At 65.3% G+C, this 26466-nt stretch overlaps 1 protein-coding gene across 5 annotated transcripts in view; it reads left to right on the forward strand.

Moving 5' to 3' along the window:
• GSE1 (Gse1 coiled-coil protein) overlaps positions 1–26466 on the forward strand; it is a 102295-nt gene that overhangs the window by 18520 nt on the left and 57309 nt on the right. For all 5 annotated transcript variants that reach the window (XM_058422115.1, XM_040075541.2, XM_040075543.2 and 2 more), the window contains exon 2: positions 16909–17071. Coding sequence is in view for 4 of the 5 variants with exons in the window: in XM_040075541.2 (XP_039931475.2) it covers positions 16909–17071 (163 nt within the window). In the remaining variant the exon portion in view is untranslated. The remainder of the gene's footprint in view (positions 1–16908; positions 17072–26466) is intronic.

Below are 26466 nucleotides of genomic sequence, written 5' to 3' on the forward strand. Positions count from 1 at the left end.
CCTCGGTGCCCCCGTCCTCTCTGGAGAAGCAGAGGTGACACCAGGGGGGCAGAGGTGACACCAGGGGGGCCCCGGGGAGACGAGCAGGGACGTGGCGTTGGGGCCGGGAAGGTCGCGAGGACGCGGAGCTTGAACTTGAATTAGACGGTAATTGCGACGTGCCTAATTACAGGGAAAGAGCAAATCACTCCGGTGCTTCATAAAGTGTCTGACACGGAATAACGAGGATAATTAGCAATCAGACGGGAAGCTGCTGCCTCGCCGGCCCCCCAAAGCCCTGGGGAGCTCCGCTCCCTCTCCCTTCCGCACAGCATCTGCCCCTGCCTGGCGAGGTTTGTCCCCTCAGGGTGGGACATTGGCCCCTCAGTGTCCCCAGGGTGGGACACCGGCCCCCTCAGTGTCCCCGGGGTGGGACACCGGCCCCCTCAGTGTCCCCGGGGTGGGACACCAGCCCAGCAAAGCCGCCCCAGCTGGGGTGGGGTGCAGCTGGTGCCCGTGTCCCTTGCCCAAGGGGAGGTCTGGTGGCTGTGCCGGTGTCCCTCCCCACGTGCGTGTGTGTGTCCAGCTGTCTGTCCTGTGTCCAGGTGTCCCTCCCCATGTGTGTGTGTCCAGCTGTCTGTCCCGTGTCCAGGTGTCCGTCCCCACGCCCGTGTCCAGCTGTCTGTCCCGTGTCCAGGTGTCCCTCCCCACGCCCGTGTCCAGCTGTCTGTCCCGTGTCCGGGTGTCCATCCCCACGCCCGTGTCCAGCTGTCTGTCCCGAGTCCAGGTGTCCGTCCCCACGCCCGTGTCCAGCTGTCTGTCCCGTGTCTGGGTGTCCGTCCCCACGCCCATGTCCAGCTGTCTGTCCTGTGTCCGGGTGTCCGTCCCCACGCCCGTGTCCAGCTGTCTGTCCCGTGTCCGGGTGTCCGTCCCCACGCCCGTGTCCAGCTGTCTGTCCTGTGTCCGGGTGTCCGTCCCCACGCCCGTGTCCAGCTGTCTGTCCCGTGTCCAGGTGTCCGTCCCCACGCCCGTGTCCAGCTGCGCGGCTCCTGCCCGCTGCCAGCAATGCATTAATGCTGCCTGACGCTAGAGTGCACCAGAAGCATGTCGTGACATCCTCGCGGCGACACGGCTCCCTGCGGGGACACCTGCCCCCGGCCACCCCTCTGGGGACCCCGGTGGCCGCGGGGGCGCCGGGATTGGCGGTGCCAAATTGCGCTCGGAGGGAGCGGGAAGGGTGGAGAGTCGTGGCGCCCCGAGAGACCCCCCCCCCGCCATCCCAGCCTGGCTGCTGACACCCCTGGGGGACCGGGAGGAGGGCAAGGAGTGTCCGGCTCCCAATTAGCTGCACCTTTTAATGATGCTGTGGTCGGTTTAGGGAATGCGTGTCCCCCCGCCTCCACCCCACAGGGAGGCTGGGTTGTGCTGGGGAGCTGATCCTAAACCTCCTGTCCTCCCATCCCAGCACCCACAGGCTGAGGAATATCCTCCCTCTGGACGTGAAGGGACCCCCCCCCCAGCCCCAAAAGACGCCAGGCAGAGGGGTGCCAGGCTGCTTTGGTGACTTCACCCCAACTCCTGCTTTCCCTGGAGCCACCTCCCAGTCCAACACCAGCAAGGCCCATCCCTGCGTCCCCTTGCAGCACCTTCTGGGAATCCCACAGCAGATCCCACCGCGAGTTCTGGACCGGTTTGCCGCTGGGCTGGCAGAGAGAGCCGAGCACACCGGTGCCACCACGGGGCTGATGCTCCTGGTGTCCCTGAGCGCTGGGGGAGGATGGAGGTCACGCTTCCTCATCCTCCTTCCGTGCCAGTCTCTTTCCAACCTCTCCTGCTGGCTTCTCCTTTTTTTGTTTCCCCCTCTTGGAGCAGCTGTTCTCTAATAAGCTGTTAATGATGATACAGTAAGTAGGAGCAGAGAGTCCTGCGGGAGCTGCCACGATTTGTGTAATTGGCCTCAGAGGAGACAGAAGTATCTAATATTTACATGCCGGTATTAGTCCCCCGGGAGCCTGTCTGGGCTGGCACGGGAGGCAGCTCCCAGCCTCAACCTGTCTGCTCCCAGCTGATGGATCCTCAGATCCCGAATGGGGAATGGATGGGAACTGCCAGCTGGGAATGGGGGGGATCCTCCCCCAAAAAAAGCTGGGGGTGGCTGAGCATCCCCACAGCTCAGCACCCGCCTGGTTTGTGGGAGCAGCAGGGTTGGGCTGAGCTTCCAGAGGGGGATGCTGAGCTCTGGGGAGCCCTGTGCTGGGGTGGGGTGGAGGCAGGAGCTGGGGGTCTCCCAGAGTGATTTACCAGGGCTTTGACCCCGCTCTCGAGGCACGAGCATGTTCCTGAGCTGGCCGGTGCCTGGAGCAAGGAGTGGCACTAGGGAGGGGCGCTGCCCATGTGGCCCCCCTGTGCCAGTGGCCGGGGTGGGTCCCTGGAAGGTCGGATTTGGAAGCAGCGCTGTCACCCTGGGCTGGGTGAGCCGTGGGGCTGGGCAGGGACCGGTGAAACCGCCCCTGGTGATCCTGCCTGCAGCCGTAAGGCCGGAATGCCGGGGGAAACTGAGGCCTGACGGGCTGAGGAGCAGCCTGCCCCTCCCTCCTGCCGGCTCTCACCTTGTGGGGTTTTGCCCTGGGCTCCACCCCGTGCTCTAGTGTGGACACGATGCCACCAGGGCTGTCCCGCTGCCCTCGGTACCCCCTGGTGTCCCCAGCGCTCTGGGGTTGTCCCCTCCTGCTGGGGATCAGTCTCTGGCCAGGATTCCCTCAGCTGAGCTGGTTTTGGGGTGCTGTGGCCGTGCTCACTGCAGTGCTCACGTTCCTGCACCTCCAGATCTGCAGAGACCCTCCAGATGAGAGTGTGGGGACCGGCACGGGGTCACCAATGCTGAGCAGCGGGGCCAAGGGGTGGCTACATCCCAATTCCCTGCCTGGGCTGGAATTTGGGGGGTGTGCCAGGGTTCCCCCAACCCATCTCCCGTTGGTGTGCTGTCCCCCCAGCCCCGCGGGATTGCATCCCAAACCTTTTCCAGCCGGATTCCCACTCTGCCATTGCCTTGGCAACCCCCGGCATGGTTGGCTCCGTGCCTCCTGCGAGGGGATGTCACACCCTGTGCCCTCCCCACGCTGGGGGGGGATGTGGGGGGCTGATGTGGGTGGCCAGGGGGGGTTATTTTGCGGGGTGCCAGGCTGGGCACCGCCGCTCGCCCCGCAGAATCAAAGGCGCAGTGTTTGCGGGCAGCGTTGCTTGGGAGGTGGCCTCATCCTGCCCGCTGGGACTGGGCTGGGAGCCACCAGGACCTGGCCTCTGGGCTTGTGTGGGGTCTCTGGGGGGGCTGTGGGGTGGAGGTCGCTGAGGCCTGGCCAGCTCGTGGAGGGGATGGAGGCGCTTGGCTGGGCTCCTGGGGTTCCACGCTGCTGTGGCGGGGGGTGAGGAGCTGTCGGCTTCTGCTCTTCCCTCCCTGCCTCCTTCCCTCGTCCCTCCCGCCCTCCTGTCATCCCTCCATCCTTCCCTCTGTCCCTCCCTCCATCCCTTTTCGGTTGTCCTCGCTGCTCAGGACGTTCCAGCCTCTCTGTCCCTGGCTTCCTGCCAGCCCTTTCCCACACTCCCTAATCCCGGGCTCCAGCCCCGGCTGCTGATGCCTCGGGAGCAGCTGCTTAAATGTCCCCGAGCCAGGACAACGGGACCCGGTCCTTGACCTCCCGGGGAGTCTGGGGGGTGGCAGGTTTGGCGTGGGGACAGCAGAGGTGTCCCCAAGTCCCCTGCTGCGTCAGCTGCCCCTTGTCCAGGGCAGAGTGGATGGATTTATATCGGCAAGGGGCGCAGTGGGGAGCAGGGCAGCACCCCTGGGTGCTCACAGCCTCTCGTGGGGTGCAGGGTGCAGCCCCGTTCTGTGGGTGTTTGGAGGCGGGGGGAGCGATCCCACCCCACCTCCTTCCCTCCCTGCTGCCTGATCTGTTCAATCTGCTAAGCAGGGGAATAGTGCAGCCACCATCTGTGAGCCTGCCAATAATGGGATTAACTCCTTCCCCTGGCCGGGCCGAGCCTGACGCTCTTTCTGGCAGCCCCTTCCCGGGGCGCCCGCCAGGACGTGCCGGTGCTGATGTGCCTGGGGACAGCCCCACTTTGTCCCCACGCAGTTCTGAGCCACCAGCATGGACTCGCCCCCTCCTGCCTCAGTTCCCCTTTCTTTCCGTCTCCCTGCCTCAGTTGCACCCTCTCCTACCTCGATGTCCCCATTCCTGCCTGTTTTCCCCTTTTCTGCCTCAGTATCCCCCATCCTGCCTCGGTTTCCCCTCCTGCCTGGCAGGGTGGATTTGGGGCATTCCAAAGGGCTCTGTGCTGCTGGCGGAGCAGGAGCCACTTTCCCTGCCTGGGAGTGGGGACACGGGCAGGGGGGACACACTCAGCTGTGCCTGGATCCCTGCGTGCTTGTGGGGCAGAGGAATGCAGGATTCGAGCCCAACCCGCGGGATGCTGCTCCGGAGGGATGCAGGGATGCAGGATTCGAGCCCAACTTGTGGGATGCTGCTCCGGAGGGATGCAGGGATGCAGGATTCGAGTCCCCCCCCGGGATGCTGCCCGGGAGTGATGGAGGAGTGCAGGATTCGAGCTCAACCCCTGGGATGCTGCCCGGGAGGGATGGAAGGATGGAGGGATGAAGGATGCGAGTCCACATCCGGGATGCTGCCCGGGAGGGATGGAGGGATGAAGGATGCGAGTCCCCCTCTGGGATGCTGCTCTGGAGGGATGCAGGGATGAAGGATGCGAGTCCCCCTCTGGGATGCTGCTCTGGAGGGATGCAGGGATGCAGGATTTGAGCTCAACCCCTGGGATGCTGCCCAGGAGGGATGGAGGGATGAAGGATGCAAGTCCCCCTCCGGGATGCTGCCCGGGAGGGATGGAGGGATGCAGGATTCGAGCTCAACCCCCCGGGATGCTGCTCCGGAGGGATGCAGGATTCGAGCTCAACCCGCGGGATGCTGCCCGGGAGGGGTAGAGGAGTGCAGGATTCGAGCCCACCCCCCCTGGATGCTGCCCGGGAGGGATGCAGGGATGCAGGGTTCGAGCCCACCCCCCCGGGATGCTGCCCGGGAGGGATGGAGGGATGAAGGATGCGAGTCCCCCTCCGGGATGCTTGCCGGGAGGGATGGAGGGATGCAGGATTTGAGCCCACCTCCCCGGGATGCTGCCCGAGGCTGGGGCAGAGGCGGCACCGCACGTGGGGGGGATTCAAGAGACCCCCGCCCCCAGCCCTGCCGCTCCAAGCCCTTTTGCCGGGGGCGGGATGCCCCCGCTAATCCTCTTAGGCTGCGCCCCGGAGCAGCTGGCGAGGCTGGCCCGGCCGCTGCCCATCCTCCCTCCCAACAGGTGCCCCCCGGCCCCCTCCCCGCCGGGGCTGGGCGGGGGGCTCGGGGCTCCCCGCAGCAGGCAGCCCCCCCCCCCCGCCCCTTCCCCTTCCCCCGGGGCCGGCCCGGGAGCGCTCATTAATTATCTAATCTTCCCTTTATGTTTAATTTACAGCCCCGCGCGGCTCTGGCCATATGCTGCTTTTGTTGTGTCTGGCTCTTTGTTGTGGCAGGCAGCGGGGGCTGGCGAGACCCCCCCCCCACCCCCCCAATCCTTTGATCCCCCCCTCCCCTCTCCTCCTCTCCCCTCCCCTGCCAGCGCCACCCTCCAGCCACCCCCGCGGCACGGTGGCGAGCCCCGCGGAGGGGGTAAGTGCCTTTTTCTCGGTTATTAATTTCCCTGACACACCCCCCCCCAAGCTCACCACAGCCCCCCCAGCAGTGCGTGTGCGTTTGTGTGTGTGTGTGTGCGTGTGTCCCCCGCCTCTCGCCGGCGGCTCGGGATGTGATCGCGCGTGTGCGTGTGCGCGGCGCTGCCTCCTCCCGCCGCCTCCGCCGGGGTCACCGCGCCGCCCGCGCCCCGCACCGCGCCCCGCAGGTACGTGCAGGGCAGGCAGCTGCCTGCACCCTCCCCTCCGACTGTGTGTCCCCCACCCCGGGCTTACCTGTACCCCCCCATCCCATCCCATCCCATCCCATCCCATCCCATCCCATCCCATCCCATCCCATCCCATCCCATCCCATCCCATCCCTGTACCCCCCTACACCCCGTCTGCACCTCTCCCTCCTCTCCGCCTGTCCCCTCCTCACACCTGTACCCCTCCAGCCCCATCCTAAATGTCCCCAGCCCTCCCTGGATGCTCCCACCCCTCTTTACCCCCTCACCTGCCTGAACCCCCCCCGTACCCCCAATCCCTGCCTGCGCCCCCCTCCCACCCCCTGTCCACCCTTGAGGCGGGCGCCCCACCAGCATTTTTGTGGGGATAAACCCTGGGCCCCCCTGACTTCTTGTGTCTTGTGTGTGTCCCCCCCCTAATTCTGCTGGGTGTGTTTGGGTGTGGGGGCACAGTGGGGTGACCCCTGCGAGCCCCCAACCTGCGGCGGGTGCTTGTTGGGGGGGCTTTGTGGAACTTGCTGCAAACTTTGTGTGGTGCCGCCAGGTGACTCCTGCACTTCCCGTTTTTTCCGTGTCTATTTTTTTTTTTTTTCTTTTTTCCTTTTTGAGTAGTAAAATGTTTTATTTTTCACACCCCAGCAGGCCCATACACAGCCCTAGTGGGGTGCATGGAAGGGGCACCCCAGCCTGGGGGCTGCAGCACATGCGCCCACCCTTTGGGGGGGGGTTCAGGTCTGGCTCCTGGGGCGCAGCAGGTGAAGGGTTTGGGGCACGTGGCTGCCGGCAGCACGAAGCTCCGTCTGTGGGTGATGGGGGCACCCCTGGGTGCTCTGCCGGGGTGCTGAGCTGGGATTTGTGCCCCCCTGTGAGAGATGCTGCTGGCCCGTGGGGTGGCCCAGCCTGCGCTTTGTGCAGGGCGTGCCCAAACCCGCACCCCAGAGCGCGGGGCGGCGCACCGGGGGGGCCGCGCTCGCGCTGTCCGTCTGTCCGTCCGCACCTCCCGCAGCTGCCGCTGCTGCTCCCTGCCAGCCCAGGGTGAGGAGGGCGGCCGCCCGCGCCGCGGGAGGGTGGGTGCCAAGCCGCCAGCCTGCCTTGGCCGGAGGAGCCGTGTGCTGGGCCAAGAGCCGGGCTCGGAGCGCTCCGGCAGCGGTGTAAGGTCACCGCGACCGCCAGCGAGGTGGCCCTGCCAGGCTGTGCTGCCTGCTGCGTGCCAGGAGCCACGAGGTGGTGGCAGGAGCTGGACCCGGGGTCACCGAGCCGCTCGGCAGGTGGACAAATCTCCTTTCATGGGCACGGGGGGCAGCTGGCTCTGCAGGCAGCACAGCCTGGCATTCCGGAGACTCTGTTGGACAGGGGACTCCCTGTCCCCAAGGGGATGCGCTGGCTTAGGGAGCCGAAAGGTGGGATGTGGCAACAGGGGACGGTGCCAGCTGCTGGCGCGGGCGGTGACGTGGGGGTGGCAGTCCATGTCCAAGGCGCCTGTCCTGGCAGCAGAGAGGGAGCAGAGTGGACACCCCAGCGCTCCTCCTCCTTGCACGTGGGGCTGGCTGTCCCCATGCAGCCCCACGTGCCATCAGGGCGACCGGACTGCTGCCTTTTGGTGTTGTTTTCTGCCCACCACGTGTGGGGAGCTGCGGAGGGCTCACGCCACCGTGCCGGATGGCCAGTGCTGCCGTCTGGCCGTGCTTGTCCCCGTACAAATCCCCAGCCCCACACCGGGGGTCCCTTCCCAAACAAGCCACCACAGCTCTGTGTCACAACACGAGGCTGGGGTCCCCCCCCCCAGGCCGGCCCACCCCCTGCCCGTGCCCCACCATCCCTGCCAGCTGGGGAAACTGAGGCAGTGGGGCAGGAGGCGGCTTGCCCGAGGGAGGCTGTGCCAGGGCTGGGGAGAGCAAACAGGATTCTTGGCACGGGGCGGCAGTGCCGCGCTCTGCCTGCAGGCGAGGGTTGCTCTTTGCTGCCTGCGCAGTTTTGCTGCAGCTTTGCGCCCCAGCTCTGGCTCCCGGGGGGCTGTGCCCGTGTCCCCACAGGTGGCACCGCCTCGCCTTGGCGCCGGTGAACGGGGCACTTGTTCCCCCCGGGGGTGGCCGGTGCCCGGCGCTGTGTGTGGCGGGGCTGGCGCAGAGAGCGGCTGGGCCCTGGCGCCCTGCCCGCTGCCGTGCCCTTTTCCAGAGGCAGCTGCCTGTGGGCACGGCTTGGCAGCTGTCCCTGCTGCGGGCTCGGCCGGGGCAGGACCCGGGTCACCTCCGGGCAGCCTTGCAACACGCGGGGGCCACCGCTGTCGTGAGTTTGCAGTTCTCAGCTCAGCCGCGGCTTTTTCCTCCCCGGGTTTCCGTTGCCAGCTCCAGCCCCTAAAGCAGAGGAGGGCACGAGCGAGGAGCCGGTTCTCCCCACCGTGCCGAAAAGTCCCTCTGGAGAGGCGCCCAGTGGCGTCACCCCTTGTTAGGAGCGATGTGTCAGCTCTGAAAGCCCCTGGTTTTCCACCTTGGAGCTGTGTGTGTGCGGGAGGGGGAGGATCTGCCCCCGCTTGCTGGGCACACGGGAGCCCTCGGGGTGGTGACATTCCCTGCTCCCTGCTTGGTTCCGTGCGTCCCTCGCCTCCCAGCTCGCTTGCCAGCTAATGGCGCGGCTTATTCCTATGGCTTTTTAAGTGCTTAATGGCGCGCGGGGCTAATGATGCAGCTCCCTCTGTTCCTGCCGCCTGGATGGATGGATGGATGGATGGATGGATGGATGGATGGTGCTGCCCGAACCTCCAGGAATGGGGGACAGGGACAAGGAGGGGCCCAGCCGGTGCCCTGTGGAGCTGGGGCTGGGAGCGGGGCGTCCGCCTGCCTCTCCTCCCTTCCCCTGCACGGCTGCTCGGAGCAGTAATGTCACCATAAACGATATTTATCACGAGGTGATAAAAATCTATTTCCAGCGACCTCTTGGAAATGGCCCTCGTAAAACCAGGCAGCAGACGGAGGCAGGAGGCAGACAGCGAGGAGGGGGGCACGGGCAGGGATGTAATCAGCCACGGAGCAGAGGCTGGGTCTGCCGGGGAGCCGGCCCTGCCATTCCCGACCCCGGGAAATTGATGGCAGCCGTCAAGGCCAGAGGGCTGCCCGGGCACAGCTGGGTGGATGCTCGGGCATCCCAGGGCTTCAGCGTCCTGGGATGCAGCATCCAGGCTGTGAAGGGAGGGCCAGGGGGATTTTTGTCTTTAGGTGAATAGGTTCGGGGGGGGTTCTGTTCATCCTGGGACATTCCCGCAGTGTCACTTGGTCTTGGAGCAGCAGGCTGGGATGGGATGCTGGGCTACCAGCTTTCCTCTGGTGTGCTGCTGGGTCACCCCAGTGCCCCCTGTACCCCTCCTGGGGGGGCCACCATCGATACCCCAGCTCCATCCCGTCAGTGCCAACGGCCAGGTTTTCAGCGTCCCAACGCTAATTGCTGAGCCCATAGTGGATCCTGGCCGTAAATTCTCAATCAGGAGTGGGCTGGCTGGTGGAAATCTTCCCTGGCTCCTTTCCCTGCCGACCTGAGCGGGGCCTTGTGATCCCGTGTAATTCATTGGGGTGCTGAGCTGGCAGGAGGTGTCTCATCCTCCCCCAGCCAGCTTTGGGGTTCACTGCCCCCTGGGAATCTCCCCGCAGAGGAACACCTCCCTGCGATGCTCAGCCCAGCTTTGTCCCCACCGGCACTGGGGACAGCCTGGGTGACCCCATGGCCCCAGGTGCCTCTGGTCTGGGCATTCCTGGGGGCTTCACCAGGCTGGGGGGGACAGAGGACACCTTTCTGGGGCTGGGGAGGTGCGATTTGCTCCCTAAAAATGGGGACAGTGGGGCGACCCCCCCATGTTGTCCCCTGGGGGAGGAGATTGTGAGGGAAAACATCTCCCAGCTGCAGGGTCTAATCTGCTGCCCTGATGAAGAGACATTAATCACTTAAAGTAATTAACCAGGTGGGGCATGGCTGGACCCTCACTCGTGCCTGGGTGTCCCCTGCCTGGGGTGGCAGCCCTAGAGGGGGACACGGGCCGGTGAGATGGGAGCTGGCTGGGTGTGCAGGGGCTGTGCCAGGAGGGGACAGCAAGGACGATGGGGACATCCAGGAGGACGGGAACATCATGTGCAGAGCCTCGAGATCCCCGTGGAGGGATGCGGTGCCGCTCAGGGACTCGATGCCACCCGCGGGGCTCCGCGCCCACCCGGCCCGGGGCGCGGGTGACACGGCGGGGTGTGCGTGGCAGGTATTATCCTGCATTAACGCTTCCCCTTGCAGATGGTTCACGTTTAATCTGCGGCTTAAGGCAGCGCCGGGCCTGGCAGTAAGTCCGTCTTTAGATGGCAGGCGGGAGCCGGGAACGGGCGCTAAGCTGCCCGCGGGATGGAGAAGGGGGACGCACGGCGGATCGAGGGGCACGGATTGAGGATTTAACGCCCAGCTGATCGCCCAGCCGGAGCCCGGCCCTCGCTGGGATTGCTGTGACGTGTCCCCCTCCAAGAGGGATGGGGACGCCCAGATGTGTCCCCTCAGCCAGCTGCTCCTCCCTGCCTCAGTTTACCCCTGAGCACGCGTGTTGGGAATGTCCCGAGAACATGAGCCGCTGTGGGGTGGGTGGGGTTTTCCGGAGCGAAAAGCCCCTTGTGGCAGCCTCCGGTTCCCATGGCAGGTATTTAGGGTGGCGGGGAGGGGACAGTGGTCACAGACTGCCCGGCAGCTCTGGAGCTGGAGGTGGGTGAGCTGTGCTGGGGTGTGGTGTCCCGGAGATGGGGAGCAGGGGCTGAGCAGCTGCGTGTCCTGTGGGGTCTCAGCAGGATTTGGGGGGCAGACACCAAGCTGCATCCCTCCCATCCCAGCCGTGGGCCCCGTGCTCTCAGGGGGCCGAGAGCCAGGGCTGGGGTGTGGTGACAGAGGGAGGTGGGAGCTGCAGGGACGCCGAGGCCAGGGGGTGACAGTGACTGCCCCGGGCAGGGCGGTTTGTCCCCGTGTGCAGTGGCAGCACTGCGGCTGTTAACGCTGGAGTCTGACGGTGACAGCCAGGGCTCTGTGCTGCACAACCTTGAGGAAATCCTTGCGGATTTGAAAAGGCCGATTGTTCCCCGCGGGGCCGGGACCAGGAGTGGCAGTGCTGCTGTCCCTGCACGGGCGGGATGCTCGCATCCTCCCCTGCCTCAGTTTCCCTGCCTTGAAAAGAGGCTGAAGGGAACGTTCCCTGGCCTGGCAGGGACTGGCAAACACGAGGTAGAAATGTGCGTCCCCACGGTGGGACAGGGACCGAGCCAGGATGCGGGTCCCATCCTGCCCGGCCAGCCTGGGGCTGGGCTGACGGAAGGATGAGCACGGGGGGAATTCCGTGTGGACGTGGAGCATTGTGGAACACAGCACTGCCCGGGCACGGGGTGGAGGTGCTGACATCCCCACCAGCCACGGCTCTTCCCACAACCTGGAGAAACTGAGGCACGGGAGGTGGCACGGCGTGGCCAGGGCTGCCGGAGCGGCGAGCAGCCGCAGATCCGCACGCCCAGAACCCCCGAGGAGCTCGAGGAAAAGCCGGGAGCGGGCCGGCAGCGTGCCCCCCGCCTCCCCCTCCATCACCTCCCTGTTCGCCGGCGAACAAATGTCTGTTCTTGCAAAAAAAAGAAGTGACAGGGGTCGGCGCAGCGCTTTCCACATGACCTGCCCGGGAACAGAGGACGTCTTTGTTAATCCAGCGAGCTGTCAGTTCAGCCTCTTCACAAAAGGCATAAACCACTTATTGCTGCTCTCACCCCTGACCCCGGATCCGCCTGCGCGCCCTCCATTGTGCCGTCTCGAGGAAGCTTGGCAAACAATTTCGGCTCCGGCTCCCCCCTCTCCGCTCCCCTCCCCGCCCCGCCGGCGGCTGCGGCCGGGGGCCGCCGCTTGCCCCGGCGGCGTGGGGAGCCGCTGCGGGGGGACCCCCCCTGCACACTCACACACACTCACACACACACACTCACACACACTCACACACACACAGCACCTCCCCCGGCCGCATCTGCGCGCCCGCCGCCTCGCCTGGCAGCTGCTGCGAGGGGATGGGGGCTGCCACAAAGGGAGCACCTCCCTCCTTTCCCTTCCCTCCCTGCCTCCAGCCGTGCCTCCCTCCCCGGGCTGCCGGAGCAGCTGGCCCGGAGCCCGCAGGTTTCGCGGAGGGGGGGGGTGTTGGGTGCTGCTCCCCGTGGCCTCCTGGTCGAAACCCCTTAATGAGAGGGGACAAAAGCTCCTTAGGGTCCCTGGCTGGGACGGGCTGGGACGGCGGCTTTAGCCAAAGCCGCTTATGGCCCGGCACAAAGCCGCCGGGAACAGCCCGGCTCCTCGGGGCCGGCCTGCATGGATGGGGTGATGCTTGTGCCCCCGCCAGCCTCAGGGTGCCCGGGGGGGTCACACGGGGTGACAGCAGGGACAAGGGGGGCTGAACACGTGCCGCTCACCCTGTCCCCTCGCGCCCAGCACCCGGACCCCGCGGCGGGGCCGGTGTGCGCTGGAGCAATTAGATGCAGTCACTTTGGGGCTATATATAACCCAAATTGCTGCCTGCAGCTCGTTAGCTGCTGTCAGAGCCGCTGCGGCCGCGGCGCTGAGGTGGTGTCGCCACGGGGGGAGAGGGGGGGGGCTGGAGAGTGACGCAGGGACCTGCTGGTGCCCAGGGATGGGACCTCTGGGGGGCTGTGGTCACGCTGGGGTGGCCACAGGGTCCGACCCTGGCTGGGGTTGGGGTCCTGGGGGGATGTGCTTCGCCCCATGTGTTGCACCAGCTCCTGCTCCGTGTGGGGCAGGGTGGCTGCAGTGACACACGGGGGGCACAGCCAGGCCCGTCCCCCTGCCTGCCATTCCCAGGGCTCAGCCAGGGGGTGTGCCGGTGCATGGGGGGGGCAATGGTGCATGCCTTGCCCATGGCAGTAGTGTTTTCCAGCCTCTCCTGCCCTCGTGGCATCCAGCCTGACCACAGTCTCCAGCCCTTTCCATCCGTGCCAGTTTCCCGCCCGGGCTCTCCGGCACGTCGCGGCTCTGCTGGCGCACACCGGCCCGCGCGGCACCTCGGGCTGTCTGGGGGCAGCTGCGAGATGAGTGCGAACATATTGTGTGGGCTCCTGGAGCAGGCGTCGCGGCGTCGCTGCTGGAGAGCGAGGGGGAACCGCAGCCCCGCCGCGACAAACGGCCGCGGCTGTGCCCACGCGGGCGCCACCGGCACCGGGATGTGGAGCGGGCATCCGGGCGGGCGGCGATGCTCATGGGCAGACCCTCGGTGCACGGTGTCACCTGCCGCCGCTGTGACACATCCCCTCCCAGCTGTATGAATTTCCTGGGGGGGGCCACATCCCCGTCTTGGGAAGGGTTAAGGGAGCCGTGTCTCAGTCTGCAGCCTTTTGTTTCTTTCCTTTTTTGGTGTTTTTTTTTTTTTTTTTTTTTCCTTCCCCCATCCCCTCCTTAATGAGGAGTTAGCACAGCTGTAATTGCAGGTTCCAACTTTCTGCCAGCAAACACGGCTGAGAAACTTTAAATACAGCGGAGATGCATGGGCCCAGCCACCACCCCTCCCGTGGGCACCCATCAGGGGCCAAGCCGTGCCACCAGCAGGGACCCCGGCTCCCCAGGGGCACCCCAGCCTGCTCTTGTGGGAAAACCCTCTGTTTTCAGACTGCTGGGACAAGGATGGGAAGGGCAGAGGCTTCCTGGAGGGAAGAGCAGCTGGAACCGTCTGGGGGAACGCACGGCAGAGGCTGTGCTTTGATAAAGCCCCAGCAGGAGCCGGGGGGCTTGAGGGCCTCAGCGACAAAGGGAACCGGGGGGAGTCTGCTCCTGCAGCCCTCAACGCTCCAAAAACACCTTTTATCCTGAGCGCCGCCTCCCAGGCCTGGGGGGAGCCGGGGGACAGCGAGGGTTTGCATCCCCAGGCCTTACAGCCAGTGTTCTCCGCATCCCCTGGGGAGCTCAGGATGCGGCTCCTCCGTGCTGGGAAATCCTCCTCACCTCATCCCTTCCTCGCTCACGGGAGCTGGCATCGACGCTGTGCCAAACCCCGTTACCGGAGCAGCCGCGCCGGTGCTGGCCGGGCTCCGTGCCCGCCTTGCCGGGGCGACGCCAGCCGAGAGCCAAAGATTGCATCCACCCCCGGTGCCCTGGCTGCTGGCAGCGCAGGGATTTTCCGGGGCGCTGCCAGGCGGGAGGGTGGAGGTTGGGGCGATGCGGCGGGGGCTTTGCCGTGCCCGCGGCATTCCCGTGGGCGGCGTTTCCGTGGGCGGCATCGGCGCTGCGCGCGCTGCAGCCCGTCCCGGCGGCGGGCGAGGCGGAATGGGGAAGCCAGGGGTTTTTTTTTTGGGTGTCCCCGAGGCACAGGAAGTGTGCCGGCGTGGCCTCCTGCCCTTGGCTTTCCCGCTCCGCCGCTGCCATCCCAAAGCTGGGGGCAGAGCGGGTGTTTAGCCCGGTGATGGCGGCAGAAGGAACGGGGAGGGACACACTGGGGACAGTGGGAACACTGGATATGGGGACGCTATCCCCTGCCCTCGGTGCCGTTCTGTCCGTGCACTGCCACGCTGCCTGCCCTGGGCACCGTGCTGGTGGTGTGGGGCGCGGGTGTGACACGGCTGATGTGGGGTCTGGCAGTGCCTCTGTGCCTGTCCCTAGGGGCCACCAGCTCTGTTTTGAGCTCTCCACACCCTTCATACCAAGAACCAAGGGGTGCCATGCCATGGGGCCACCCCCGCCAGCTCTAGTTGGAGCCTTTTCCCCATGGTTTTGCCACTTGTGGAGCTGGCCCGTGTGCCAGCTCCACTCTTCCCGTGTTAATAGCATCACATAACGATGTCACACTGCTGTCACCTCGCTGCACACCTACCCCTGACCTGGCTGTGCCTGAGGCTGTGCCCTGTGTCCCTGATCCCTGTTGTGTGTGTCCTGGGAGCTGTTTCAGTCCTGGGAGCTGTTTCAGGCTTGTCCATCTGCATGTCACCGGCAGGCTGGCCTTGGCTCAGCACCATTCAGCAGATCCTGGTCCCCTCTCTCCATCCCTGGAAAGATGTGGGATAAACATCTCCCAGAGCCAGGGGGAGCTGAGCTTCATCACAGTGGGGCGTGGGGGATCTGCCAGCTCTCCCCTCAAATTTCAGCGCTGGGTGGCAGAGCACCCTTCCCTCCCAGCCTCTTCCTGAGCACCTCAGGGTGCTGCTTAGGAAATTAACCCCCAAATCAACCCGCTCACCCCTAATTGGGGGTGAGTCTTTGAGGACGTGGCTGGGGAGGAAGGCCCCCGCTCCGAGGGGCTGCCGCCATGCTTTATCTGGGCGGACAGATCCCTCCTAATTGAGCAGATATTCCGTGTTCGCAAACAGATGGCTCCTTTGCATCAATTATTCCTTATCTGTGTAACCGGGGATGATTTGCTGACAGATAGCGCAGGGTGAAGTTAAAGCGAGGAGGCGGCCGGTGCTCCGTGCGGAGCCTGGGGGTCCCGGGGGACATGGGTGGTGAGGGAGGGGTGGGATCCCGGCAGCCCTTGGGCAGGTGGGACCCATCTCTGGTGCCTTTGAATCTCAGCATCCTTGGCAGGAAGATAGAGAGGAGGGTGGGGGGCTGCTGGTGCTGTGGGGCTGCTGGGTGGGTTGGGGGGTGAGTTGGGGTGTGGGGGGCTCCCTGAGGAGCAGGAGGGTGCCAGCCTTGGCCCAGCTGTCAAAATCCACTTTCCCCACCAAGACCCTGGTCTGGCACTTCCCAGCTGTGTCTTGCCCAATGCTGCTGTGATGCACGATGGGGAGTGATTAATGCTAATTAATGATCAGTTGCTCCGGGTATCAAAGTGTGCCCCGGCCTTTTCCCATGCCCACAGGTGAGGGATTGCTGCCTGCTGCTGCCGGTGGCATTGTCCTGGGAGGAGGAGCGGTGGCACGGCCTCGCCCTTCAGACATCCCGTGTCACCTCCAGGGATCCCACAGCGAGCTGTCAGGGCTGGGGGCTGATCCCTGGGCTTGTCCCCTGCCCGCTGTGAAAGTCACCTTCTGTTAATCACTGGGAAAGACAAGAGCATCCCGCCATCACCGGGGCAGCCTGTGGCACCCCGCCAGTTGGAGCTGGGACGTGGTGGCACTCGAGGACTCGCGGGATGTGCCAAGCGCTCGCGGTTGTGCGGCGCTGCCATATGGATTCCATAAATTAAACCTTTCCAGGAAGCAAACGGTAAATTTATACGTCCGCTCGTGTGCGTGGCTCATTGAGTCTGAGGGCTTCTCAGCAAAGCATCCAGCTCCGTGTTTATAGGAGTGATCCTGAGAAAATGGATGTCACCTGTGGCGGGGGGAGGTCACCTGCATCCCACCGTGCCCGGGGCGGGCGCGGCATCCTGTGAACCTGGGTTGTCCGTGTGTCTTTCCCAAGGGGGCACAACAGTTCTGGGACGAGCGTGGTGTCACCGACTGTTGCTTTATTAAAGCTGAACAGCAGCGGTGACAGCCCGAGCTGTGTGCCCGGGCAGGAGGGTGACAGCTACAACAAACCCCGGGCCACAGCAGCGCCCGGGGGTCGAGGAGGAGGGGGACTGTCCCCAAACAAGGCACAGGGGGAACGCCATCCCCATCCCAGCAGCACGTTTCCCTCGCCTGCCTGGCAGGGAAGGCGATGGGGGGTTGTTGATCTCGAGTAAACACTGCCCGGTTGAGTAATCGGGAGCTGCCTAACCGGCCAGCTGCCGCCGGCGGGCGAGGGGACGCCGCTTTGATTCATGTCCTCACCCCCCCTGCAGCCTTTCTTGTCTGGCTGTGCTGGGAGCCATCGGCCGGATCCAGCTGTAGCCCCGTGGCGCGGGCTGGCGTGCGGCTCCTGCGCCGGCCACGTGCACCGGCCGGCAGGAAAACAAAAGCATCTTGTGTCTGTGCTCCCCGAACCTCCCCCCGTGCCCCCCACCCGGGCTGGCGCTGCTCTGGCCGGGAGAGGCGACGGCGCTGAGTCTCTGTCCTGCTTCTCTTCCAGACGTCCTCTTCGTCCCTGGAGACAGCCGCCACCAAGCCTGCGGCCGGTGAGTCCCGGCACCGGGTGGCCAGCGCCGGGGAGAGCCCGGGAACGGGCAGCACCGTCCCGGACATCGGCCAGCGGACGCCTTTGGATGCGGAGGTCACGGACGCTGGAGCCACAAGTAGGTGATGCGGGAGGGGATACCGGAGGGTAGGAGGCTGCCGTTCCCAAGGGATGTCCCCTGTCCCGCTGCGGGGTGACCGTCAGCCCGATGTGCCGCTTGGGACTGCCGGCGAAGGCTCGCGCCCAGCCCTTTGGGGTTGGGATCCAACACCCGCAGCCCCGCCGGGAAGGTGACCCCCAACAGCACCGCGGTCCCTGCCCGCCATGCCCGGGGCCGTGAGTCAGGCCGTGGGCGCCAGGGAGAGCCGCGGTGTTGGGCTGGCTGTGCCGGGGAGCCGGGGGGGCCCCCGGGGCTGGGATGGACCGCGGCTCCAGGGACTCGGCCGCCCCGTCCGTCAGGAGCAGCAGCATTTTTAGGAGAGGCATCATGCGTGCTTCCCGCCTGCCGCCTCCCTGGCCCGGCTGGTTTGCCAGCCCTTCCCGGCGGGCGCGCCGGGCCGTGTTGTGCTGGGCCATGCCAGGCTCCTTTGATCCGGTAACAACCGCCGATGCCGGTTCCTGGCGTTGGGCTGGGGAGAGTCAGGAACCGCAAGGTGCAGCGGGGCAGGAAGCTGGGGCGGGCAGGGAGAGCCAGGGGGCTGCTTGGCGGTGGGGATTTGTGACCCCTCACATTCCCTAAGAAGGATTCTTCTCAGGAACGCAGCGGCCCGTGTCACCCACGGATCAGCCCCACAGGGATTTGGCTGCGGTTTGGGGACCCCGTGAAGCGCTGTGTCCCTCGGGGGGTGGGGGCCGGGATGCATTTACAAGCTGCTCACAGCCCAGCCGGCAGTGGCGGGCGCGGAGGCAAGCTGGGAGCCGTGGCCTGGAACGGGCCTGCTGGAGTCAGCCCGGGATTTATTACCCTGCCAGTGGCTGCCGGGCAAAGGTGACAGTGACTAATGGCTTGTTACACGCCTGCCACATCTCATCTGCGCGCCGCGTCCGGCTGCTGCGCTCCCAGCCCTGCTGCGCAGGCAGCCTGCGCTGCGTCCCTTCCTGAGGGGGGACACAGGGGTGACCCCCCCTTTGCCCCCGCGGGGACCTCGGCAGCAGAGGGTGACAACAACAGTTGGACAGCTTGGCGTGGGATCTATCCCTGTGCCGAGCACGGGGACCCACAGCGCCGGCGTTCCCCGTGGCCAGGCAGAGCCATCTGTGGGAGCGCCTCCGTATCTCGGGGGTGGTGACACATGCCGGGGTGTCCTGCTGAGCCTCGTGTGACACACGGGACTTCCCGGTGCACAAAACCCCTTTGTGGCTGCCAAACCATGAGGCAAACTGCTCTGCCAGCACGGCGTCAATCCCATGCCAAGGTGGCTGGGCTGGGATGCCGAGGGGATCCTGCGCGCGTGTCCGGATGGATGCTGCCGGAACCGCAAACGCATTCACCAGGAAAATTAAAAAATTAACAGGCATTGGCTCGCTCTAGATTAGTAAAGGCAGGAGATAAAAGCGGCTCTTTATACCTTGTGAGAATTGCTGATAAGGGCATTTGTTCCTCTGTATTCTTTAAAAAGAATGCAATAAAAATTTAAAATAGAACGGGAAAAGGGAGTTGGGGGGGAGGAAGCACGAGGAGGACTGGGGGGGGTGGCGGGCAGCAGCGGCGCCGCGGCAGCACCGCCGTGGCGGGCACTGGGGCCTGTTGGAGGAAGAGGAGGAGGATGGAGGGGATGCAGAGACGAGGGTGAGCTTGGAAGGGATTTGGGAGGCTGTGTACGTGTGTGTGGTGGTGCGGCAGTTTGTTTGGGGACGGCTGGGTGTCCCTGTCATGGCCTGTGTCTCCTCCTGCAGGGGTGCCAGTTCATGGCTGGCAGTGCCAGGAGGAGATTCCTCACCGAAGCCTCCTTCCTTCCCGAGGGAGGCGGGGGTCCGGCCTGTCCGGGCCAGCTGAGCCTGTCCGGCACGTGGAGCCGACTGGTGTGGCCGGTGAATGATGGGCAACTTCCTCCTGTGCCAGTGGGCTGAGCCCCACCCCACTCATGTCACTGGTGTCCCCAAGCCCAGGCGACGGTGGGATGGCACAGGGGTGACCGCCACCATCCCCACCTGGGAGGGACAGCGCTGTTCCCTCTCCCACGCCTGGTGCAGGGGGTGCCAGGGGCATTGGGGTACCCCGAGGGGGCTGCCCGGGGAACACCCCTTATTTCCACAGGGTCTGGGCTCAGGACCGCCCTGGGTGCTCACTGTGCTGGACCGCGCTGGCACCCCCGAGCCCCAGGGTATCTTGGAGCAGTTTTGGGCTGGGGGTTAAAGGCCTGGATCCCACCCCAACCCCTCACCCCCATCGGTGCCTGACACAGGCATCCTCCCATCTTCTGCATTTGGCGAGGGGTCACCCGTGCGCCGTGATCAGGAGTGACACCCCCACCACCCTAATTCTTGCTGCACAGGGACAGACACCCCGCGCTGGGGGAACCCCCAATTCCCGGTGAATTGGGGGGTGGTCCCGGATGGGGGGGGGGGGTGGGGTGGTGGGTGGGTTCCTCCCCCTGCCCCATCCTCCCTGTTCTCGGAGCTCCCCGTGCCTCGCTGCCCGTGCCCGCCCCCGCCGCCCTGCCCTGCCCTGCCCTGCCCGGCCCGGCCCGGCCCCCGGTGAGTCACGCTCCAGCCGTGCGGCTCCCGGGGCGGCGGGCGGGCGCCGAGGGAAGCAGGAAGCGGCGGGGGAAGGCTCGGCACGGCTCAGCTCGGCTCGGCTCCGCTCCGCTCCCCGCGCTGCCCATGGAGGAGCGCAGCCCCCGTTGGACGGCGCGGCCCGCGGGTGAGTGACCCCCGCTCCCCCCACCAGCGCCGTGGGGAGGGGGCAGCGGGGTTCGCCCCCCACCCCCGCTCGGGTGGGAGCTGTGCTGGAGGGGTGGGATGGGCTCGGTGTGATCCTGCCGCTCGCAATCCCCTCCAGCCCCTCTGCTGGGGGGGTCTGGCGTGGGAGATGGAGGTCACCCGGGGGACCCTATGGTGTGGGGGACAGAGGTCACCCTGGGGCTGAGAGACGCTGTGGTGTGGGGCATGGAGGTCACCCCCGTGATACAGGGGGTGGAGGTCGCCTTGGGATTTGGGGTCGGTGATGTTTGGTGTGTGGGGGTCACCCTGGAGTTGGGGGACCTCGTGGTCTAAGGGGCAGAGGTCGCCTTGTGTTTGGGGGAATCCATGGTGTGGGGGATGGAGGTCACCCTGGGTTGGGGAACCCCGCTGTAAGGGGAACAGAGGTCACCCTGGGTCTGGAGGAACCTGTGTTTTGGGAGACCAAGGTCACCCTGGGGTTGAGAGACCCCATGGTTGCCCTGGGCTTGGGGGGTCCCTGTGATGTGGGGGATGGAGGTCACCTTGGAGTTAGGGGACCCCACTGTGTGCAGACTGACGTCACGCCGGACTTGGGGGACCCCATGATACAGAGAGTGGTGGTCACCCTGAGCTTCGGGGGACACTGCTGTTTGGGGGATGGAGGTCACCCTGAGGCAGGGGGACACTGGCCCAGAGGATGGAGTTGCCTTTGGCTTGGAGGTCCCTGTTGTGTGAGGAGTGGGGGTCACCCTGGTGCAGGGGTATCCATCATGGGGGAGACAGAGGTCACCCCGAGCTTCAGGTGCCCCGTGGTGTTGTGGACAGAGGTCACCCTGGCCTTGGGGGACCCCATGGTGCAGAAAATGGAGGTTGCTTTGGAGTTGGGGATCCAGCTGGGGAATGTTGTGGGGAGATGAGACCCTCTGGGTTCTGCGGCCTCAGGGTCTGGGGCCAGCTGAGGTGCTCAGTCCCCATGACCCACATTCCAGAGACCCTTGGGGTCATTTCCCATGGCTGGCAGGGCACCCGTGGCCCTGACCTTGGCCCTTCTCCCTGCCTTGCTGCCTGTCCCTCTCTTGATGCAGGCACACAGGGTGCAGCGTGGGGCCGTGCCTCAGTTTACCCACCCGCCGCTTTCGTATATCCGTATTTCTGGACACCCAGGACTGCCGGAGCTGGGGAGGGACCGTGTTGCTGATTGAGCCGGACGCGGGGAGCCCGGGCACTGCACCCTGTGCCGGGGTGATGCCGCGGCCCCGGCGTCTCGCCTGCCTCCACCTTTATTGCCCTGCTCCATCCTGGCTCTTCCAGCCCTGCCTGTGCTGCCTGCCGTGCCCTTTGCCCGGAGGCTGCCGGCTCACCGTGCCCGTGTCTGCTTTGCATGGTGACATGGGTGCCAGTCCCCAGTGGGTGGCATCTGTCAATCGAGCGGCCCAGCGGTAGCATCTGTCCCCAAGCCCTGGGCGAGCGCCCGCTGCCAGCCCTTGGAGCAGCAGCGGTGAATGCCCTGCTCTCTTCATCCTCACCCCCATCCTCCTGCCGTGGCTGAGGGCACAGAGCTGTGGGGTGGGTGCCCGCCGGGCCAGGAGCGGGCTCCAGATCCAGGCAGGGAGTTAATGGAGGGAAAAGGCAGCGGGAAGCCAGCGCCTCTTCCTGCGCGGGCGCGCGTGCGCCGGCGAGCACCGGGGTGAGCCCGTGTGGTTTGTGGGTGTGAGCGAGGCCAGCGTGCGCCCGGCTGCGTGTGCCTGTTTGTGTGACCTGCCGGGGCGTGTGACGGCCACGGCGGCCTGGCAGGGCTGCCCACGGGGCCGGGGGCTCGGTGTGCTGGGGGGGGGCTGGCTGGCTGTGAGCACACACGTGTGTCTGAGCGTGTGAGCGTTGCACAACCCCAGGGTGTCGAGCGCTGCGTGCCGGGCGCGGTGACCCCTGGCTGGGGGCACTCGGGGTGCGTGTGCCTGCACGTCCCGCTGCTGCGTGCACACGCACACAAACACACACGCACACACACACACGGGGCCTGTTCTGGCCGGTGCTGGCTGCAGGGCAGGGAGCTGCAGCGAGGAGATGGTGGCTTTGGCGGGGGGCCAGGCTGCCGGGGGGTGCAGGGGGAGTGCCGAAGGACGCGGGACAGTTTATTCCGTCCTGGCACGCCAGTGGCTGGGGCAGTGGTACAGGTCGGGGGGGGGCGGCTTGAGGAGGGGGTGTTAGTTTTAATCGCTGCTCCTCTGTTGGTTGCTCCGGCCTCCCAGCCCTGTCCCTCACCCTGCTGTCCGGCCCGTGGGAGGTTGAGGCCTGCAGGGGCTGTTCCTGGGGGGGGTTTGTGCCCGTGCCAGCCGTGTGGGAGGCGGTGGTGCTGTCCCCCGCATCAGGGCACGGTGCCACGGGTCACACCTCCGTCCCTGCCGCCAGCTCCGGCTGTAAGGCCTGGCTTTACCGCGGGCAGCAGCAGATGGCCTCTGCCGCCACGGCCCCGTGAGGACACCCACCCCAGACCGCCGTCAGCCGGCAGTGCTGGGGCGCCTCACCCACCTTTGTGGGGTGCTGGGTGCCCCCGAGGGGCTGTGGGGCAGCCCGGCAGAGCCCCGAGAAACAGCGGCCGGCTCAGAGCTTGGCCCGCAGCCGCCTGCCCGGGCGTGCTGCCAGGGGGATCGCCCTTGAAGCGGCCCTCGCCGTGCCCCGTGCTTCACACCCCACGTCCCCCCGCCAGGTCCCCCCAGCCCGGCACCCCGCTGCCCGCCGGCGGTTGCACCGCGGGGCGGGAGGAAGCGGCCCGGAGCTCCCGCGCCCCTAACGGCGGCCGCCTTATCTCGGGGCCTTCTGGGCCCCCCCAGCCCTTATCTGCCACGGCCGTTGGCCCTGGCCGGGCTCGCAGCCCCCCCTCGGCCGCCCCAGCCCCCTGCGGGGTCAGCCCTTGGGGGCGGCCGCTTGGCAGCCTGCCCCCTCGATCCTTTTTGAAGTTTCAAATCCATTTAAGTCAAGAGGAGGGAAAGTTATTGCCTCTAAAGCCCCTTGCGTTGAGCAGTAAATCCTCTTTGCTGGGCCAGCGCCGCCTCCGAGCGCCCGCGGGGGTGACTCCCGGGGGATGGGGGTGGAGGTACAGCCTGGATGTGCGCGTCCCCAGCACCCTGCAGGCGGGGTGCTTGGTGGCTGGGGACCCCAAAACACAGTCAGCCAGGGGTTTGGGGTTCCTTTGAAACCCCCCCAGCTGAGCAGGCGAGAGCATCCCCCACCATTTGCTGCTCCCTGCCTCCTTGCTCACCCTGATTTGTTCCCCGTGTCACATCAATACCCTGGTGTCCCCGGCAGTGTGGCACAGCACCCTCCGTGAGGCCGATGGAGCGGGAGCTGGATGTGCTGCCGGCACGCTGGCGTGTTTTATTTGATTTCCCTTCTCCCGAGCTGGCAATATTTAAATATTAATGCCTGCCTCTAATTGCTGGGTCAGAGGAGCGGGGCGGCGCGGGAGCGGGGGCAGGGGGCGGCCGATTTTGTCGTCTCGGGGAGTGTTTGCCGAGGAATAACGTTTGTGCACACACACGTAATTTTACTCCCTCGGGATTTACTCGCCCTTGGGAGCGATGCGGAGGGGGGAGGCTGAGCTGGGACACCGCCGAGCCATCATTTTACAGCCGGGCACCCACTCACCCCCCCCGCATCCGGGGGGCCCTTCTCCCGCGCCCGCAGAGGGATTGCTAATGGCAGGGGAAGGGGAGGCGTTTTATTTTCTCTCCGGGCAGCGCGGCGTCAGATGCTTGCGTGCTCGCTTCCTGTAATAAAGCGACCGCCGGCGCGCTTGTCACCTGCTCTGTGTTGTGCTGCCAAGCGCAGACATGCCGCTTCTCGCTGCGGGCCCTGGCGTGCTCCCCGCCGCCGCCGCTGCCGTGCCCGCCCCGGGCGCTCGCCCCGTGCCAGCGCGGCGGTAGCAGGTGTTTGGGCAGGGTGCGACGGTGCCTGTTGCCGCACGCCCCAAGGAGCGGGCGGGGGCCGTTTAACTGTTCCTCACCGCGGCCGTGCCACCTTCGAGGCCCTCCCAGCTTGGCACTGGTGTGGTTCCCCCCGGGCTGTGAGCGCTGGCGCTGCTGTTCCCCAGCGCTGCGGGGCAGAGCCAGCCCGGCTGCAGGCAGGTGGCTCCGGCTGTGCCCAGCTGCGGCGCGCAGTTGGAGCGGGGAGGTGGGCGCAGCGCGGGGTTTGTGCAAGCTGCTGGGCGCTGCTTTTTCCTGCCAGCGTGGCTTGGGCGCCAGGCCGCTGCTGGCTGTGCTGTGCAGCCGCCTGGCGCTGCCCGCTGTGCCATGCTGTACCTCTGCGTGCGCAGCATCTTGCCAGTGGTGTTCGGGGGATTTTCCCAGTTGGGAAATCCCTCTGGTCCCCTTCAGGTCCCTCAGTGTTTTGCCACCCGCCCCCCCCTGCAGCCGTTGTTCCTTGGCTGTGCAATCTCCTTCCTCCTGCCCGCATGGCACACGAGCCGTCCTGGTTAACCGGCGTTGGCTGGGTCCTCCTCCTGTTAACCCTGGCCTGGGGAATTCTGTACCCTTGAACCTGGCAGGGAGGCTCCTTTCAAGGGGCTAACACGGGGTCTGCTCCCCACAGGCAGCCCGGAGCGTGGTAGATGTGGGGTTTAGGGATGAATTACACCCAAATACATCCCCCGTGGAGGAGGCAGGCTGGGTTTTGCTCCTTCCCACCCGCATCCTGCCCCGCTCCAGCCCCGGCTCCCGGCGCTGCCTTTGTTTCCGCTGTATAACAAGATGATGGGTTAGGGTCAAGCTGCGGGTTCATAACTTGTTGGAGGACTTTGCCGAACAATAAAGGTGTCTGGCTTTATATCTGCTCGTATTTTATCCGCGCCACGGCCTTTCCCCAGCGCCGGCCGGGATTTACGGCGGGGGATATTTGAACGTGTCGAGGCGAGCCGGGGAAGCCGAGGCCGACCCCCTCCCCACGCCTTTGCATTCAGTGCCTGGGCGCTGAAATATTTACCTTCCAGCTCCTCTGACAGTTCAAGCCGTCTCGTGAAGCAAAGGTTATTGAACTGCGAATGTTATGACATTACATTTTTGTGTCTGCGCTTTCTAGATGCGTGATGCAGCCTGAATGATAAGTGATCTCGGGGTTAAGGGTGGGGTTTTCTTTTTTTTTTTTTTTCCCTTTCTGTTCCTTTGCCTCCCTCCCTGCTCTCCTCCCTGAGCTGTCAGCTCTGCTGGCGCTTGATAACGCTCCCTTTTATTGCCCTGCCTTTGCATTCCTGCTGCTGGGCTCCCTGCAGTCGAGGTGGGTGCTGGGAAGGTGGGAGAGGGACATTTCCAGCTCAGTAAGCCTGGCTGCCCTGGTGTGTGCCTCAGTTTCTCTAACCCTCCTGCCATGGGTGGCCACGCATGCCCAGCAGCCCCTCTTGGTGGTTGGTACTCCCAGCGTAGGGAAACACTGCATCCTGTATCCCACCAGGGATTCTATTCCCATGGAATCACAGGATGGTTTGAGTTGGAGAGCTCCTCTCATTCCAGTTCCTCCCACTAGTCCAGGTTGCTCCAAGCCCCATCAAACCCGGCCTTGCCGTGCCGTGGGGCAGGAGGTGATGCCCGGTGTCACTGGTCCGTGCCATGGTGCCCATCTTGCAGCCACATTATTTGGGATTTTGGGGTGCTGAGGTGATGCTCTCTGGTACCCTGTCTGTCAGGGCTCTGAGCATCTCATCAGCTGTCCCCATTTGAGACGCAGCATCCTAGGTGGCCAAGGGGACACGTGGGGAGGGGGACAAGTGACAGCAGGCCTGGGCTGTCCCATCCACACTAGAGGGCAGCAAGAAACTGGATCAGTGGGCTGTGCTCTGTCCCTGGGGGCGTGCAGGGGTCCCACCCCTCAAATTTACCCTGGCTCAGTGGGTTTGCAGCGGGGGCACTCTTATTTTTAAACAAAACCGTTGCAGCAGGATGAAGGCGCTCCAACCACTCGGACCCGCAGGATCATTTCACCCCAAGAGCAAATTAATTAAGTCGTTCCATAAATTCGGCTGCGCTCGCTGCCGGTGAATCCCATCTGCACCCCTCTTCCCCCCTGGCTTTTCCATGGGCTCCCCCTCCCTGCTGGGCTCCCTGCAGGAGTCGAGATCTCACCCTGCAGCTCCTGGAGATTTCCATGGGCTCAGGGCTGGCCGAGCATCCCGAGCATCCCGGCCCGGGGCGGCTGCCAGCGCTAACAGAATCCAGCTGTGCTGGCGGGCGGGCAGGGGGGGCCGCGGGGAAAAGGGGGGGAAAAGGGAAAAAAAAAAAGAGGTCAGGGCCCGGGAAATTAAATGTTCATAAATGTAGGCCCGAGCGCTTAAAAAGTAGGGCAGTGCCATTAAATCTCATTAAAGTTTAATACCTATCAGTGCCACTTCAGGCAGCCCTTGGACATTGCTTTAATTTGATGGGTGTTAAGGGAGAATTATCAAATAATTGTGCTGGCTGGGGACTTGCTTTTATCATGTTACATGGAAAGCTCTCCCGGCTTTGTGCCGCACATCAAAACAGCGGAGGGTAGGTATTGTTCTGGGGAGGGGATGGGGGCGGCTGTAGGGGGGTCCCCGCTGTCCCCATCGCCCTCAGCGGTGGCAGGAGGGATGAGGGACACCGGATCAGGTCATTACAGAGG

This window comes from Hirundo rustica, chromosome 11 (assembly GCF_015227805.2).
Source record: "Hirundo rustica isolate bHirRus1 chromosome 11, bHirRus1.pri.v3, whole genome shotgun sequence".
Lineage (NCBI taxonomy): Eukaryota > Metazoa > Chordata > Aves > Passeriformes > Hirundinidae > Hirundo > Hirundo rustica.